This window comes from Tachypleus tridentatus, chromosome 1 (genome assembly GCF_004210375.1).
Source record: "Tachypleus tridentatus isolate NWPU-2018 chromosome 1, ASM421037v1, whole genome shotgun sequence".
In the NCBI taxonomy this organism is placed as follows: Eukaryota; Metazoa; Arthropoda; class Merostomata; order Xiphosura; family Limulidae; genus Tachypleus; species Tachypleus tridentatus.
Window position 1 is genome coordinate 45,804,834 of NC_134825.1, and position 17,316 is coordinate 45,822,149.

A 17,316-nucleotide genomic window follows, 5' to 3' on the forward strand; every position below is an offset into this window, starting at 1 on the left:
TCGTTTCTACTAGGCCTTATCAACTTAGTTTTCTTTTACTTAGATCCAAGGTGTCTCATTATATTGCTCTAACCTATACTAGTAATCATTCAGATGATTATCTAATTATATTTATTTGTGTCCGGTTGATGCTAATGGTTTCACCAGGCTAATGTTAACGTTGTTATACCTTCCACTTAAATGATAAATGCACTACAAAAGGACACTCCTGTTGATATCGATAAAAAACAAAAAACAATATAGAAATCCACGACAATCCAGGTCAATGTTGTCCCTTTTCGTAAAGCTGTCAAACTTGTTCTTCACCTACAAACATACGATCACGTTTAGCCGTATATTGAAAATACTTCCTCCTGTTAAATGATGGGTTTACTATTTCGCCATGTGTATTCATAAAATATATATTTGGTACATTGTAAACGTCTTTATAGAGTAACTTCAATGCTTTTCTAGATATACTTTCATGGCTGTTAGTGAAGTGTTAAATTAATCAGTGATGTCGAGAAAACCCTCTTGTAGAGAAAAATATTTATGTAAAAACGGCTCATATATATTTCTCTACAAGTGGGTTTTCTCCACATCACTGATCACTAACTTTGACATTATTTATTGTGAATCACATAACTGTACAATAGATTATTGGTTCTCTTCCAGCCGCGGGTCAAAACTCGACTTTTAACATAAGAATATATGAAAGTCAGTATAGAGTCACCGGTTGGAAATCTTTATTGCACTAACACACCATTTGTAACATGTATTGTATTATTTAAAAAATGTAGACTGCTACATTTGGCTCTACGGATCATAATGTCAACCAAAGTAGGAACTGAGAACCGTTATAAAATCTATCCAACTAATATCACTTTAATTGTTTCTCTACGTTTTTATATACTTCTTATTTCAAAAGCATAAATAACCAATGACCTACATTCGGTTAAAATTATAATTTTTTATTCCTATTTATTTCTTCAACGTTTATACGTCTGTGTAATAAACAAAACACCTATAAACTTCAGTAGAGCCATATACAAAAAAAAACGTTTTTCACATATTTCCCATTAATTAAGTACAAGTAACTCTAACATATTCATCAGCTGTGACTACAAGAAAAATTAAAGTACAAGAATAATTAATAATCATGAACCTTTCATGATTATATTACAAAAATATTAACCACTAACCACAGTACATTATTATAATACATCGGTTTGACACTAGCTTCTTTGTCTAACTATTTCATTATAATATTTATTTAACAGAAAAACAATATTTAACTCAACAATGATACCATAGTTCAATCACAATATTTCCAACACTGTTTGTCTCATCATGGTTCATTGTGTATCGTTCAGAAAAAATTATGCCAATAACTGTTTTCTTTATGATTTAGTTGGATGGTTAAAACGAGATTACGTTATTGAGAACTTTCACTAAAAAACTGGTCCAAACCCACCCTTCCCTCAGGTTAAACTTTCATCACTCACATCCTCGTTCATCCTTTATTTTTATTTATCAATAATTCTTGCAGCATATGAGCCTGGATTCCAAACCACCAAAATTAGGCCAAAATTGGGTATAAAAGATGTTTTCTGACCAACTTTCTCTACTAAGTGTAGCAACGGTCAGCACATCTCTCCGAGTCTTCCGTTAACCGCAGTCCATACAGAGAAGACGATGCTGAAGGTATACTTTTTCTCAGACATATTTGTGTACAGTTTCAAATTTAAGGGTTAGGAATGATTTGTGTGTTAGTTATTTCTTAAATTAACGAAAAGTTCTTTTTTTGAAAAATATACCGTCCATTATTGAGATAAGCCGTATTTGAAGTACTTATTTTATGATCATCATACCATATAAAAACTAAAACACTGAAGCAATCGGAAAGGGCAACCATGTTTGGTGTGACGGCAATCCGAACCATCCTTATTTGTCAAGGAAAATAAATATAGAAACGATATAATACGTCGTTACCTTTTGATTCCAGGTACTTGTTCTGTGTATGTTGGCAACAGCTGCCTATGCTGGTAATCTTTTATACTCTGCCCCAGCTGTTAAGGTCATCCAGGCTCCAGTTGTTGCAGCTGTAAGTTTGTCAATTATATATTTTATAATTTAGAGTAAAAATTGTTCAGGAAAAAAGATTCATAAATCGTCCTCTAGAACTAATTGAATCTTGAAAGAAACGTTTAACCTCACATCAATTTAAAAATCCGAAAATATGACCAGTTAACCATTAAGGTTTCTAGCACTTTCACCAACCTAGTTAATAAAGAATGTTAACAACAGAGATTTTTATGTGTTCAGTAAATAACATTAATTGATTTAATTATTGTCATCTTGATGGTGGAAGTGTGAAGTTTAAACATATGAATTCATAATAGATAATAAAGCTCAGTGTAGAGCCTGATGAAAACTGTTCTTTTAATTTCATAATTTACCCTATGGAAGTATAAATAAAACTTAAGTTTTAATATAGTTATATAGAAGATATTCGGAATGAAGGGTATTTATTTTTGTAAACTACCAAACTTACAGGTTTATCTTTCTTATATCAAATACATTGTCTATTCTCATTTCGATATTTGGAAACAAATGAATTTCTTTACAGTGAGATTTGTTTTTCGTATAGAAAATAATTATCACTCGGTCATGAAATACATTGGATTGTTTTATTATTTTACTTATTGCAAATCATACTTTGTCTCAAATAATTTGAAGGGTAATATACGAAACATTAAGAATAAAGGACGTTATTTTATTTTACAAATATTAAATATGATATTAAGCTATAATACAAATTTTCTGTACAATCAGGAAAAGCCTGAACCTTTTGACTTCAGCTACAACAGCAAGGACGACGATGGTAACACTCAGTCCCGTCAGGAGTCTGGAGATGGAAGTGGCGCCGTCACTGGCAGCTACTCTTACGCAGATGCAAACGGTCTCTACCGACGAGTATCTTTTACAGCTGATGCTGATGGATTCAAGCCATCCATTGAAACTAATGAACCGGGTACTGCGAATGCCAACCCTGCTGATGTCCAGGTGTCAGTTCAGGAAGCCCCTGCAGTTAAGGTGAAGGCTGCCCTGTTCAAAAAATCATCAAACTCGTACATGCTCCTTACTATCACGCTCCTTGGGCCTACGGTTATGCCCACGCCTAAACATATGTATATAAGTTTTTTTTTTCTGGAAAAATGAACCGGTTGAAAATACTTGAATCTTGCTGTTATGCTTATTGTCACAAAATTTATATGCAGATTTTTTTACAGTTTCAGATTGTTTTGCTTCTCTATATACAATGCTTTAGTAAGTTATTGCTTGATGCTATGTTATGGGTCTAAGTTCAAAATTTTGTATTTTTATTGTGCAATAAAGTGTTTTAAAAGCCGCATTTCACATATTTGAAAACTTTGTACATTGGTATAACACGTTAAATAGTTCAACACAGATGCAGTGATTTTAATTTTCTTAGTAGTCTAACATTATGATTATAAAGTTATTTAATAATAGCTTTATCTAGAACAAATATATTTTTTTATGTATGTAACATCTTAAACAACTCTGCAATGACGTTTTTCTGTATGTTACTCCTTTCTATTCACTTATAATATACTACACACTGTCAAACGAAACATTAAATATTTACATAACGTTTGGCGTGTGTCAAGGAATCTCAGCGAGTCAAAAACAGGGAAACAATTACCAGGTATATAATTTGTGTGAGAAAAGAGAGAAAATTGAAAAGTTGAGAATTCAACGTTGTTTTTCACCCTACAGGTAAATGTGGGGGTCTCGCATTACTTTAAATATTTAACGAGTTCTTAGTAATCAAATAATAACAAAAATATTGCGTATTTATTAGTGAAGAGTCAATTTCTTCGTTTAAGTAAAGAAGAGACACAACCAAGTCTATAAAATCAATCACAAACATTGGTCTTAAATACAAAACATACACTTAAAGCATCTTTTCTTTAGATGAGTAAGAAATATCTAATGAAATTAAACTTTCTATTTAAAGTTGAACAAAAACCGTATTGAAGGAAAACATTGATCTGCACAAAATATAAAACGAATTGTAATCACACGCACAGTCCACCTGTTATACAAACACAAGAGAGAGAAAATTACTTACCATGACTTCAGCTGCGTGGTTCAAGAGATAAATCCCGAATCCACACACTATTAAATGTACAGAAACTGACCGTGTAAAACTTAAATAATAAAAGTTCTCTTGTTGACACCAAGGTTAACAAAATGTGCAAAAAATTCGTTCTATTTCTACGCTACCTGTAGAGTTAATATGTCAACGCACACCATTTATGAAGTGTTTACAGAATGCTTACTATAAATATGGTTGCAGAAAGAGAGATGAGATACACCAAAGATATACTGTAAAGTAGTTTAATAGTAACTTTAACAAGACAAATAGAGTTCTTAGTTACCAAATAATAACAAAAATCTTGCGTATTTATTAGTAAAGAGTCAATTTCATCGTTTAAGTACTGAAGAGACACAATCAAGTCTTCAAGATCAACCACAAACATTCGTCTTAAATACAAAATATATACTTAAAGCATACCTTTCTAAAGATAAAAAAGAGAAATATATAATCTAATTCATTTTTTTAAATTTAAAGCTCAACAAAAACACAATTGAAGTTCACACTGAAAACTACCAAAAATAAAAAAACTTGCAATTGAACAAACTGAGTACTATGATACAAAAACAAAATTGAGAGTACTTATTACCATGACATCAGCTGCGTGGTTCAAGAGATAAATTCACAATCTACACTCTATTAAATGTTTACAAAGTGACATTGTAAAATTAAGTAATAAAGGTTCTCTTGTTAATACCAAGGCTAACAAAGTGTGCAAGAAAGTAATTGTATTTCTACTTCACCTAGAGAAATAACATGTCAACAGACAATCATTTATGAAGTGTTTACATAATGCTTACTCTGAATGTTGTTGCAGAAAAAGAGATGGGATACACAGCATGGACTTGTGGGTAAGGTATAACAAGTAGAGGAGTTTCGAGTATTAAAATATTATTTTATTCCCAGTCTTTATATGCATTTCTACTTAACTTAACAGAAAGTTTTCAATTATTAAGAAACATTGTTGTTAGTCTCCTTCTATCATATCCGATGTTTCTGATGCTTCCAAGCTACTTTGTTATTCTTATGCTTTGTAAAATTTGAGAACCAAAGATATAACAAAGTAATCTACTTTGTTCTGTTATAGTAATGAAGGTATCATTACATTGTTGTACTTCCTTTGGAACTTCGAAATCGAGAGCTCTACCAAACAGTCATGTCCATTTCTACGAACAACGTTTATCACAGCATGAAAATGAGCTATCAATCTTTGAATCACTCCTTTCAGTGACTATTCAAAACACCTCTGGTGATTGTATCGTTTGTTGAAGCTTTCCTAATCTTCATGTCAGTCAATGCATTCTCCAATTTTGAGACTAAAATTTTAGGTACTTCTGTGTTATCTGCGTTGTTGTTATCACTATGTATTTCTGTTCCTATTTTATCTTTATTATTGAAGTAATAATTATTTGTAAAATTCTGCACATACTTCAACTGTTTCTGTTCTATCATTTGTGGTGATTTCTTCTTCCTTCTGTTCAAAACCACTCTAGTAATACTCTTAGGTCCTCTACGAGCTTTAAAGATATTTTCTTTCTTTCTTTTCCTTGTTTTTTTCCTTCTTTATTTCCTTAATATCTTTCTTAACTCAACATATTCACATTTCTCTTGTATGTTCTTCCTCTATATTTTACTTAATTACTTTCTCCTGCCAACCGTTTTCTCTTTGAGCTCATGTTCCTCATCTTTTCTTAAGTTTGTTCTTAAAATCGATTATTTTTTTCTTTTCATTTGGTTAAAAACTTCATTTCGTTTTCCAACAATGTTATGTATAGATCTTGGCATTCCTCTAACATTCCACATCTGTTTCTCACATTTAACTCAAAATCTCTTTCACTTTCATTTAGATGACTAACATTGATCTTGAGAGATTTCTTCTGATGCGTATTTTTAAGTCTCGCTAATCTTTTATTTATCTTAATTTTTGTTCTCATCATTCTGTGGTTGCTCTCTACGTTTGTCTTGGTTAAGGATTCACAATATTCCATAATTTCTCTTTTTTTATTCACCGATATAAAGTTTATTTATGTTTTATTTATCCACTTGGACTTTCTTAAGCCCAATATTTCTATTTTTATTTCTTAAACAATATATTTCCTATTGATAACTGTTTTTTTTCTGCAAACTCATGAAATCTTTCTCCCTTTTCTTTCTTTGACATGTGCTGTATTTCTCTACACTTTGAAACTGTTCGGTGTCTTCTTTACTCCATATTTTAACACTGAACTTACCCGTAAATACTTGGCGTTTTGCCTTCTTTTCTCTTAGTACGTTTTTAACATCGTCATGGAAATTTTCTATCATAATAGTCAGATGTTGAGCCATAAAGTTGAATTGGTGTAATTACTTCTTTTCCATCGACATTTACATCTTTGGATATCCTTCTTCGATTGTTTACGAAAGCTTCTAATATAATAAGTCTTTCTCTTACGAATCTTATTCTGTGCTTCCCTCCTCTTATATACAAATATCTTTCGTTTCTACTAGGCCTTATCAACTTAGTTTTCTTTTACTTAGACCCAAGGTGTCTCATTATATTGCTCTAACCTATACTAGTAATCATTCAGATGATTATCTAATTATATTTATTTGTGTCCGGTTTATGCTAATGGTTTCACCAGGCTAATGTTAATGTTGTTGTACCTTCCACTTAAATGATAAATGCACTACAAAGGGATACTCCTGTCGATATCGAAAAAAAAACAAAAACAATATAGAAATCCACGACAATCCAGGTCAATGTTGTCCCTTTTCGTAAAGCTGTCAAACTTGTTCTTCACCTATATACATACGATCACGTTTGGCCGAAAATTGAAAATACTTCCTGCTGTTAAATGATAGGTTTACTAGTTCGCCATGTGTATTCATAAAATATATATTTGGTACATTGTAAACGTCTTTATAGAGTAACTTCAATGCTTTTCTAGATATACTTTCATGGCTGTTAGTGAAGTGTTAAATTAATCAGCGATGTCGAGAAAACCCTCTTGTAGAGAAAAATATTTATGTAAAAACGGCTCGTTTGGTTTGAGAAAATCTTTTACGTAGAGGAGCGAACAGCGTTTCGACCTTCTTCGGTCATCGTCAGGTTCACAAAGAAAGAAAAAAGTTTCCTTTTCTCAACCCAAACGAGCCATTTTAACAAATATAAATTATTAAATTATTATTTCTTGTTATATATCGGTGACGTAAATAAATGTCATTAAATTTTTCGGATAACATACGTAAGTAAAGTGTTCATATTTTATAAGAAAACATTCGTCACGTAAACAAGTTAAGTCATTTGTCTCTTCAAAATTTGTTTTTATAGTAATTCTATATCACCATTTATACCTTTTATATACCTTTACTTTCGGCATTTATTTTGCTTAGACATTTCATTAGATTGTAATTGTCCCCTGCTGAGATTCCTCTTGGTGGACACAGCTGATAGCCCAATGTAGCTTTGCTATAAGAAAACACCCATACACATTGTAATTGATATTTACGGGCTCCAATATAGACAGTCAACAGCATCATTTATAATTAGTAAATCCTGAGTTTTTATACATAATAACTGTATATTATACATAGTATTTATATTTCATGTGAGCTAGATTATCAGTTTTTTTTTTGTAACGAAACAGAAATCCAAGAAGCCGTATATCAGGTTTTTGATTTCTATATCTTTGTTACATCAGATACAATAAGATATGCATATCTTTCTTAATTTATTTCTCGCATATTGAGAATTCTTGAATTTCATACACGTTACATTAGATTCTGATTATCGTTGCCTACAACGTTCTCAAAACAAGATACGTGTTTTTGCTGTCAGGGTGCTATCATTATATAATATTAACCTTTATTTAGTAAGTTACATTGGTGACTTCAATAATCCATCAAAACTAAAGCAATATTGATAAATATTATAATGTTTCCTCATATCAAAAGTAAGTCATTCGTCGTTACGATAAACAGGTTGGATGCAAAATAAAATTAAAGTTTATCACTTCAGGACGAGTAACTTATTTATTTGTTACGTCATAATAAGATTTTTGTTTCTTATTCTGTGGCAATCATGACACGAAATATTTTAATTTCAACGTTATTAACGGTAGTATACAGACAAATAAAAATCACTGGTATTGAGCGAGGCTCACAATTTTCTCTTATAAGTATGACATGAGATAAAATAACTATATAATTTCTAATGAGATATCCAAAATGAGTGTGATAATATGAAAAAAACATTATTATACTAACTTAGTGTCACATAATTCAATAACAATTAATTTGATTTTAAAGAATTTTGCTTTATATTTGTTCCCAAATATTTCCAAAAATATTCGTAGACGAAATAAGTTACTATATTACACGAATCAGAATTCATTACAAACAATTCATCATCAAAAGTATTTTATGAAACTTCGTTATCTGTTGTTTCTTACAATTAACCATATTACGCTAATGCAAACTGGTATGGTTAAAACTCCAATTTTTAACAAGTTAATTTTTAAACTTTTTAATCTAAAACGCAATAAGAGGACATTTGTTAAGATTATGGCCAATACTTGTATTTGATGAGAGAGTTTGTAAAATATGAGTTCGAATCCATTTAGCAGTGTAACATTGTTTTCGAATTTCGCAGGCAGTCGTTTCGAGTTAATTGATTAAAGAAAAGGCAGCTAATTAATCGGCTGCACCATATACCAGTTTTTATGCTACGCTACAATGATCAAATAGTGTGGTTTGATGTCTATTGACATGCACACCCATCAATCTAATTTATGGACCTCGTTATTATCCAGCAATGGCAGGAGGACAATGAATCAGCTGATTCACAGTCAGTAGCATGTTAGCTACTGGTAAAAAAGAAAACATTTGGACTTTTAGGAATATTATGTTTTCAACCAGCTCTCTTGAAATACGTCTTTGTAGTTTCAATATCGCTAATAAAGTTTAATTTTGCAAACTTTAATAAATTTGATATTTATATGTAAAAACGGCTCGTTTGGGTTAAGAAAATATTTTACGTAGAGGACCGAACAACGTTTCGACCTTCTTCGGTCATCATCAGGTTCACAAAGAAAGAAAGAGGTAACTGACCGGAAGCTGACCACATGTTTGAAAGGGGTTGTGTAACTGAGTGTCGGAATGTAGAGGGCGGTGTTAAATGTTTTAATATATAATTTTATATTATTTATTTTATTTTTTTAATATAGATATAAATGTGTTCCTTTGTATTGGCTTCCGGTCAGTTACCTCTTTCTTTCTTTGTGTACCTGACAATGACCGAAGAAGGTCGAAACGTTCTTTGCTCCTCTACGTAAAATATTTTCTCAACCCAAACGAGCCGTTTCTACATATATATTTCTCTACAAGTGGGTTTTCTCCACATCACTGATCACTAACTTTGACATTATTTATTGTGAATCACATAACTGTACAATAGATTATTGGTTCTCTTCCAGATGCGGGTCAAAACTCGACTTTTAACATAAGAATATATGAAAGTCAGTATAGAGTCACCGGTTGGAAATCTTTATTGCACCAACATACCATTTGTAACATGTATTGTATTATTTAAAAAATTCAGACTGCTACATTTGGCTCTACGGATCATAATGTCAACCAAAGTAGGAACTGAGAACCGTTATAAAATCTATCCAACTAATATCACTTTAATTGTTTGTCTACGATTTTATATACTTCTTATTTCAAAAGTATAAATAACCATTGACCTACATTCGGTTAAAATTATAATTCTATATTCCTGTTTATTTCTTCAACTTTTATACGTCTGTGTAATAAACACAACATCTGTAAACTTCAGTATAGCCATATACAAAAAAAACGTTTTTCACATATTTCCTATTAATTAAGTACAAGTAACTCTAACATATTCATCAGCTGTGACTACAAGAAAAATTAAAGTAGAAGAATAATTAATAATCATGAACCTTTCATGATTATATTACAAAAATATTAAGCACTAACGACAGTACATTATTATAATACATCGGTTCGACACTAGCTTCTTTTTGTAACTATTTCATTATAATATTTATTTAACAGAAAAACAATATTTAACTCAACAATGATACCATAGTTCAATCGCAATATTTCCAACACTGTTTGTCTCATCATGGTTCATTGTGTATCGTTCAGAAAAAATTATGCCAATAACTGTTTTCTTTATGATTTAGTTGGATGGTTAAAACGAGATTACGTTATTGAGAACTTTCACTAAAAAACTGGTCCAAACCCTCCCTTCCCTCAGGTTAAACTTTCATCACTCACATCCTCGTTCATCTTTTATTTTTTATTTATCAATAATTCTTGCAGCATATCAGTCTGAATTCCAAACCACCCAAATTAGGCCAAAATTGGGTATAAAAGATATTTTCTGACCAACTTTCTCTACCAAGTGTAGCAACGGTCAGCACATCTCTCCGAGTCTTCCGTTAACCGCAGTCCATACAGAGAAGACGATGCTGAAGGTATACTTTTTCTCAGACATATTTGTGTACAGTTTTAAACCTAAGGGTTAGAAATGATTTATGTGTTAGTTATTTCTTAAATTAACGAAAAGTTCTTTTTTTGAAAAATATACCGTCCTTTATTAAGATAAGCCGTATTTGAAGTACATAGTTTATGATCATCATACCATATAAAAACTAAAACACTGAAGCAATCGGAAAGGGCAACCATGTTTGGTGTGACGGCAATTCGAACCACCCTTATTTGTCAAGGAAAATAAATATAGAAACGATATAATACGTCGTTACCTTTTGATTCCAGGTACTTGTTCTGTGTATGTTGGCTTCAGCTGCCTATGCTGGTAATCTTTTATACTCTGCCCCAGCTGTTAAGGTCATCCAGGCTCCAGTTGTTGCAGCTGTAAGTTTGTCAATTATATATTTTATAATTTAGAGTAAAAATTGTTCAGGAAGAAAGATTCATAAATTGTCCTCTGGAACTAATTGAATCTTCAAAGAAACGTTTAACCTCCCATCAATTTAAAAATCCGAAAATATGACCAGTTAACCATTAAGGTTTCTAGCACTTTCACCAACCTAGTTAATAAAGAATGTTAACAACAGAGATTTTTAGGTGTTCAGTAAATAACATTAATTGATTTAATTATTGTCATCTTGATGGTGGAAGTGTGAAGTTTAAACATATGAATTCATAATAGATAATAAATCTCAGTGTAGAGCCTGATGAAAACTGTTCTTTTAATTTCATAATTTACCCTATGGAAGTATAAATAAAACTTAAGTTTTAATATAGTTATATAGAAGATATCCGGAATGAAGGGTATTTATTTTTGTAAACTACCAAACTTACAGGTTTATCTTTCTTATATCAAATACATTGTCTATTCTCATTTCGATATTTGGAAACAAATGAATTTCTTTACAGTGAGATTTGTTTTTCGTATAGAAAATAATTATTACTCGGTCGTGAAACACATTGGATTGTTTTATTATTTTACTTATTGCAAATCCTACTTTGTCTCAAATAATTTGAAGGGTAATATACGAAACATTAAGAATAAAGGACGTTATTTTATTTTACAAACATTAAATATGATATTAAGCTATAATACAAATTTTCTGTACAATCAGGAAAAGCCTGAACCTTTTGACTTCAGCTACGACACCAAGGACGACGATGGTAACACTCAGTCCCGTCAGGAGTCTGGAGATGGAAGTGGCGCCGTCACTGGCAGCTACTCTTACGCAGATGCAAACGGTCTCTATCGACGAGTATCTTTTACAGCTGATGCTGGTGGATTCAAGCCATCCATTGAAACTAATGAACCGGGTACTGCGAATGCCAACCCTGCTGATGTCCAGGTGTCAGTTCAGGAAGCCCCTACAGTTAAGGTGAAGGCTGCCCCTGTTCAAAAAATCATCAAACTCGTACATGCTCCTTACTACCACGCTCCTTGGGCCTACGGTTATGCCCACGCCTAAACATATGTATATAAGTTTTTTTTTTCTGGAAAAATGAAACGGTTGAAAATACTTGAATCTTGCTGTTATGCTTATTGTCACAAAATTTATATGCAGATTTTTTTACAGTTTCAGATTGTTTTGCTCCTCTATATACAATGCTTTAGTAAGTTATTGCTTTATGCTATGTTATGGGTCTAAGTTCAAAATTTTGTATTTTTATTGTGCAATAAAGTGTTTTAAAAGCCGCATTTCACATATTTGAAAACTTTGTACATTGGTATAACACGTTAAATAGTTCAACACAGATGCAGTGATTTTAATTTTCTTAGTAGTCTAACATTATGATTATAAAGTTGTTTAATAATAGCTTTATCTAGAACAAATATATTTTTTATGTATGTAACATCTTAAACATCTCTGCAATGACTTTTTTCTGTATGTTACTCCTTTCTATTCACTTATAATATACTACACACTGTCATACGAAACATTAAATATTTACATAACGTTTGACGTGTGTCAAGGAATCTCAGCGAGTCAAAAACAGGGAAACAATTACCAGGTATATTATTTGTGTGAGAAAAGAGAGAAAATTGAGAAGTTGAGAATTCAACGTTGTTTTTCACCCTACAGGTAAATGTGGGGGTCTCGCATTACTTTAAATATTTAACGAGTTCTTAGTAATCAAATAATAACAAAAATATTGCGTATTTATTAGTGAAGAGTCAATTTCTTCGTTTAAGTAAAGAAGAGACACAACCAAGTCTATAAAATCAATCACAAACATTGGTCTTAAATACAAAACATACACTTAAAGCATCTTTGCTTTAGATGAGTAAGAAATATCTAATGAAATTAGAGTTTCTATTTAAAGTTGAACAAAAACCGTATTGAAGGAAAACATTGATCTGCACAAAATATAAAACGAATTGTAATCACACGCACAGACCAACTGTTATACAAACACAAGAGAGAGAAAATTACTTACCATGACTTCAGCTGCGTGGTTCAAGAGATAAATCCCGAATCCACACACAGTAGAGGAGTTTCGAGTATTAAAATATTATTTTATTCCCAGTCTTTATATGCATTTCTACTTAACTTAACAGAAAGTTTTCAATTATTAAGAAACATGGTTGTTTCTCTCCTTCTATCATATCCGATGTTTCTGATGCTTCCAAGCTACTTTGTTATTCTTATGCTCTGTAAAATTTGAGAACCAAAGATATAACAAAGTAATCTACTTTATTCTGTTATAGTAATGAAGGTATCATTACATTGTTGTACTTCCTTTGGAACTTCGAAATCGAGAGCTCCACCAGACAGTCATGTCCATTTCTACGAACAACGTCTATCACAGCATGAAAATGAGCTATCAATCTTTGAATCACTCCTTTCAGTGACTATTCAAAACACCTCTGGTGATTGTATCGTTTGTTGAAGCTTTCCTAATCTTCATGTCAGTCAATGCATTCTCCAATTCTGAGACTAAAATTTTAGGTACTTCTGTGTTATCTGCGTTGTTGTTATCACTATGTATTTCTGTTCCTATTTTATCTTTATTATTGAAGTATATAATTCTTTGTAAAATTCTGCACATACTTCAACTGTTTCTGTTCTATTATTTGTAGTGATTTCTTCTTCCTTCTGTTCAAAACCACTCTAGTAATACTCTTAGGTCCTCTACGAGCTTTAAAGATATTTTCTTTCTTTCTTTTCCTTGTTTTTTTCCTTCTTTATTTCCTTAATATCTTTCTTAACTCAACATATTCACATTTCTCTTGTATGTTCTTCCTCTATATTTTACTTAATTACTTTCTCCTGCCAACCGTTTTCTCTTTGAGCTCATGTTCCTCATCTTTTCTTAAGGTTGTTCTTAAAATCGATTATTTTTTTCTTTTCATTTGGTTAAAAACTTCATTTCGTTTTCCAACAATGTTATGTATAGATCTTGGCATTCCTTTAACATTCCACATCTGTTTCTCACATTTAACTCAAAATATCTTTCACTTTCATTTACATGACCAACATTGATCTTGAGAGATTTCTTCTGATGCATATTTTTAAGTCTCGCTAATATTTTATTTATCTTAATTTTTGTTCTCACAATTCTGTGGTTGCTCTCTACGTCTGTCTTGGTTAAGGATTCACAATATTCCATAATTTCTCTTTTTTATTCACCGATATAAAGTTTATTTATGTTCTATTTATCCACTTGGACTTTCTTAAGCCCAATATTTCCATTATTATTTCTTAAACAATGTATTTCCTATTGATAACTGTTCTTTTTCTGCAAACTAAGGAAGACTTTCTCCCTTTTCTTTCTTTGACATGTGCTGTATTTCTCTACACTTTGAAACTGTTCGGTGTCTTCTTTAATTCATATTTTGACACTGAAATTACCCGTAAATACTTGGCGTTTTGCCTTCTTTTCTCTTAGTACGTTTTTAACATCGTCATGGAAATTTTCTATCATAATAGTCAGATGTTGAGCCATAAAGTTGAATTGGTGTAATTACTTCTTTTGGATCGACATTTATATCTTTGGATATCCTTCTTCGATTGTTTACGAAAGCTTCTAATATAATAAGTCTTTCTCTTACGACTCTTATTCTGTGCTTCCCTCCTCTTATATACAAACATCTTTCGTTTCTACTAGGCCTTATCAACTTCTTTTACTTAGATCCAAGGTGTCTCATTATATTGCTCTAACCTATACTAGTAATCATTCAGATGATTATCTAATTATATTTATTTGTGTCCGGTTGATGCTAAAGGTTTCACCAGGCTAATGTTAATGTTGTTATACCTTCCACTTAAATGATAAATGCACTACAAAAGGACACTCCTGTTGATATCGATAAAAAACAAAAAACAATATAGAAATCCACGACAATCCAGGTCAATGTTGTCCCTTTTCGTAAAGCTGTCAAACTTGTTCTTCACCTATATACATACGATCACGTTTAGCCGTATATTGAAAATACTTCCTGCTGTTAAATGATGGGTTTACTATTTCGCCATGTGTATTCATAAAATATATATTTGGTACATTGTAAACGTCTTTATAGAGTAACTTCAATGCTTTTCTAGATATACTTTCATGGCTGTCAGTAAAGTCTTAAATTAATCAGTGATGTCGAGAAAACCCTCTTTTAAAGAAAAATATTTATGTATAAACGGCTCGTTTGGTTTGAGAAAATCTTTTACGTAGAGGAGCGAACAACGTTTCGACCTTCTTCGGTCATCGTCAGGTTCACAAAGAAAGAAAAAGGTTTCCTTTTCTCAACCCAAACGAGCCATTTTTACATATATAAATTATTAAATTATTATTTCTTGTTATATATTGGTGACCTAAATAAATGTCATTAAATTTTTCGGATAACATACGTAAGTAAAGTGTTCATATTTTATAAGAAAACATTCCTCACGTAAACAAGTTAAGTCATCTGTCTCTTCAAAATTTGTTTTTATAGTAATTCTATATCACCATTTATACCTTTTATATACCTTTACTTTCGGCATTTATTGTGCTTAGACATTTCATTAGACTGTAATTGTCCCCTGCTGAGATTCCTCTTGGTGGACACAGCTGATAGCCCAATGTAGCTTTGCTATAAGAAAACACCCATACACATTGTAATTGATATTTACGGGCTCCAATATAGACAGTCAACAGCATCATTTATAATAAGTAAATTCTGAGTTTTTATACATAATAACTGTATATTATACATAGTATTTATATTTGATGTGAGCTAGATTATCAGTTTTTTGTAACGAAACAGAAATCCAAGAAGCCGTATATCAGGTTCTTGATTTCTATATCTTTGTTACATCAGATACAATAAGATATGCATATCTTTCTTAATTTATTTCTCGCGTATTGAGAATTCTTGTATTTCATACACGTTACATTAGATTCTGATTATCGTTGCCTACAACGTTCTCAAAACAAGATACGTGTTTTTGCTGTCAGGGTGCTATCATTATATAATAGTAAGCTTTATTTAGTAAGTTACATTGGTGACTTCAATAATCCATCAAAACTAAAGCAATATTGATAAATATTATAATGTTTCCTCATATCAAAAGTAAGTCATTCGTCGTTACGATAAACAGGTTGGATGCAAAAAAAAATTAAAGTTTATCACTTCAGGACGAGTAACTTATTTATTTGTTACGTCATAATAAGATTTTTGTTTCTTATTCTGTGGCAATCATGACACGAAATATTTTAATTTCAACGTTATTAACGGTAGTATACAGAAAAATAAAAATCACTGGTATTGAGCGAGGTTCACAATTTTCTCTTATAAGTATGACATGAGATAAAATAACTATATAATTTCTAATGATATATCCAAAATGAGTGTGGTAATATGAAAAAAAAACATTATTATACAAACTTAGTGTCACATAATTCAATAACAAATAATTTGATTTTAAAGAATTTTTCTTTATATTTGTCTCCAAAGATTCCCAAAATTATTCATAGACGAAATAAGTTACTATATTACACGAATCAGAATTCATTACAAACAATTCATCATCAAAAGTATTTTATGAAACTTCGTTATCTGTTGTTTCTTACAATTAACCATATTACGCTAATGCAAACTGGTAAGGTTAAAACTCCAATTTTTAACAAGTTAATTTTTAAACTTTTTAATCTAAAACGCAATAAGAGGACATTTGTTAAGATTATGGCCAATACTTGTATTTGATGAGAGAGTTTGTAAAATATGAGTTCGAATCCATTTAGCAGTGTAACGTTGTTTTCGAATTTCGCAGGCAGTCGTTTCGAGTTAATTGATTAAAGAAAAGGCAGCTAATTAATCGGCTGCACCGTATACCAGTTTTTATGCTACTCTACAATGATCAAATAGTGTGGTTTGATGGCTATTGACATGCACACCCATCAGTCTAATCTATGGACCTCGTTATTTTCCAGCAATGGCAGGAGGACAATGAATCAGCTGATTCACAGTCAGTAGCATGTTAGCTACTAGTAAAAAAGAAAACATTTGGACTTCTAGGAATATTATGTTTTCAACCAGCTCTCTTAAAATACGTCTTTGTAGTTTCAATATCGCTAATAAAGTTTAATTTTGCAAACTTTAATAAATTTGACATTTATATGTAAAAACGGCTCGTTTGGGTTAAGAAAATATTTTACGTAGAGGACCGAACAACGTTTCGACCTTC

At 31.3% G+C, this 17,316-nt stretch overlaps 2 protein-coding genes across 2 annotated transcripts; both read left to right on the forward strand.

Annotated features, from left to right (window-relative positions):
* The first annotated feature begins 1,618 nt into the window (after positions 1–1,618).
* LOC143248435 (cuticle protein 10.9-like) lies at positions 1,619–3,394 on the forward strand. The gene is made up of 3 exons (XM_076496833.1): positions 1,619–1,683; positions 1,985–2,083; positions 2,815–3,394. The coding sequence occupies exons 1-3, from the start codon at positions 1,675–1,677 to the stop codon at positions 3,199–3,201; spliced, it is 495 nt and encodes a 164-aa protein (XP_076352948.1). The 5' UTR covers positions 1,619–1,674; the 3' UTR covers positions 3,202–3,394.
* A 7,187-nt stretch (positions 3,395–10,581) lies between these two features.
* On the forward strand, positions 10,582–12,356 carry LOC143248496 (cuticle protein 10.9-like). The gene is made up of 3 exons (XM_076496944.1): positions 10,582–10,644; positions 10,946–11,044; positions 11,776–12,356. Exons 1-3 carry the CDS (start codon positions 10,636–10,638, stop codon positions 12,124–12,126), a joined length of 459 nt encoding a protein of 152 aa, XP_076353059.1. The 5' UTR covers positions 10,582–10,635; the 3' UTR covers positions 12,127–12,356.
* The last annotated feature ends 4,960 nt before the right edge of the window (positions 12,357–17,316 follow it).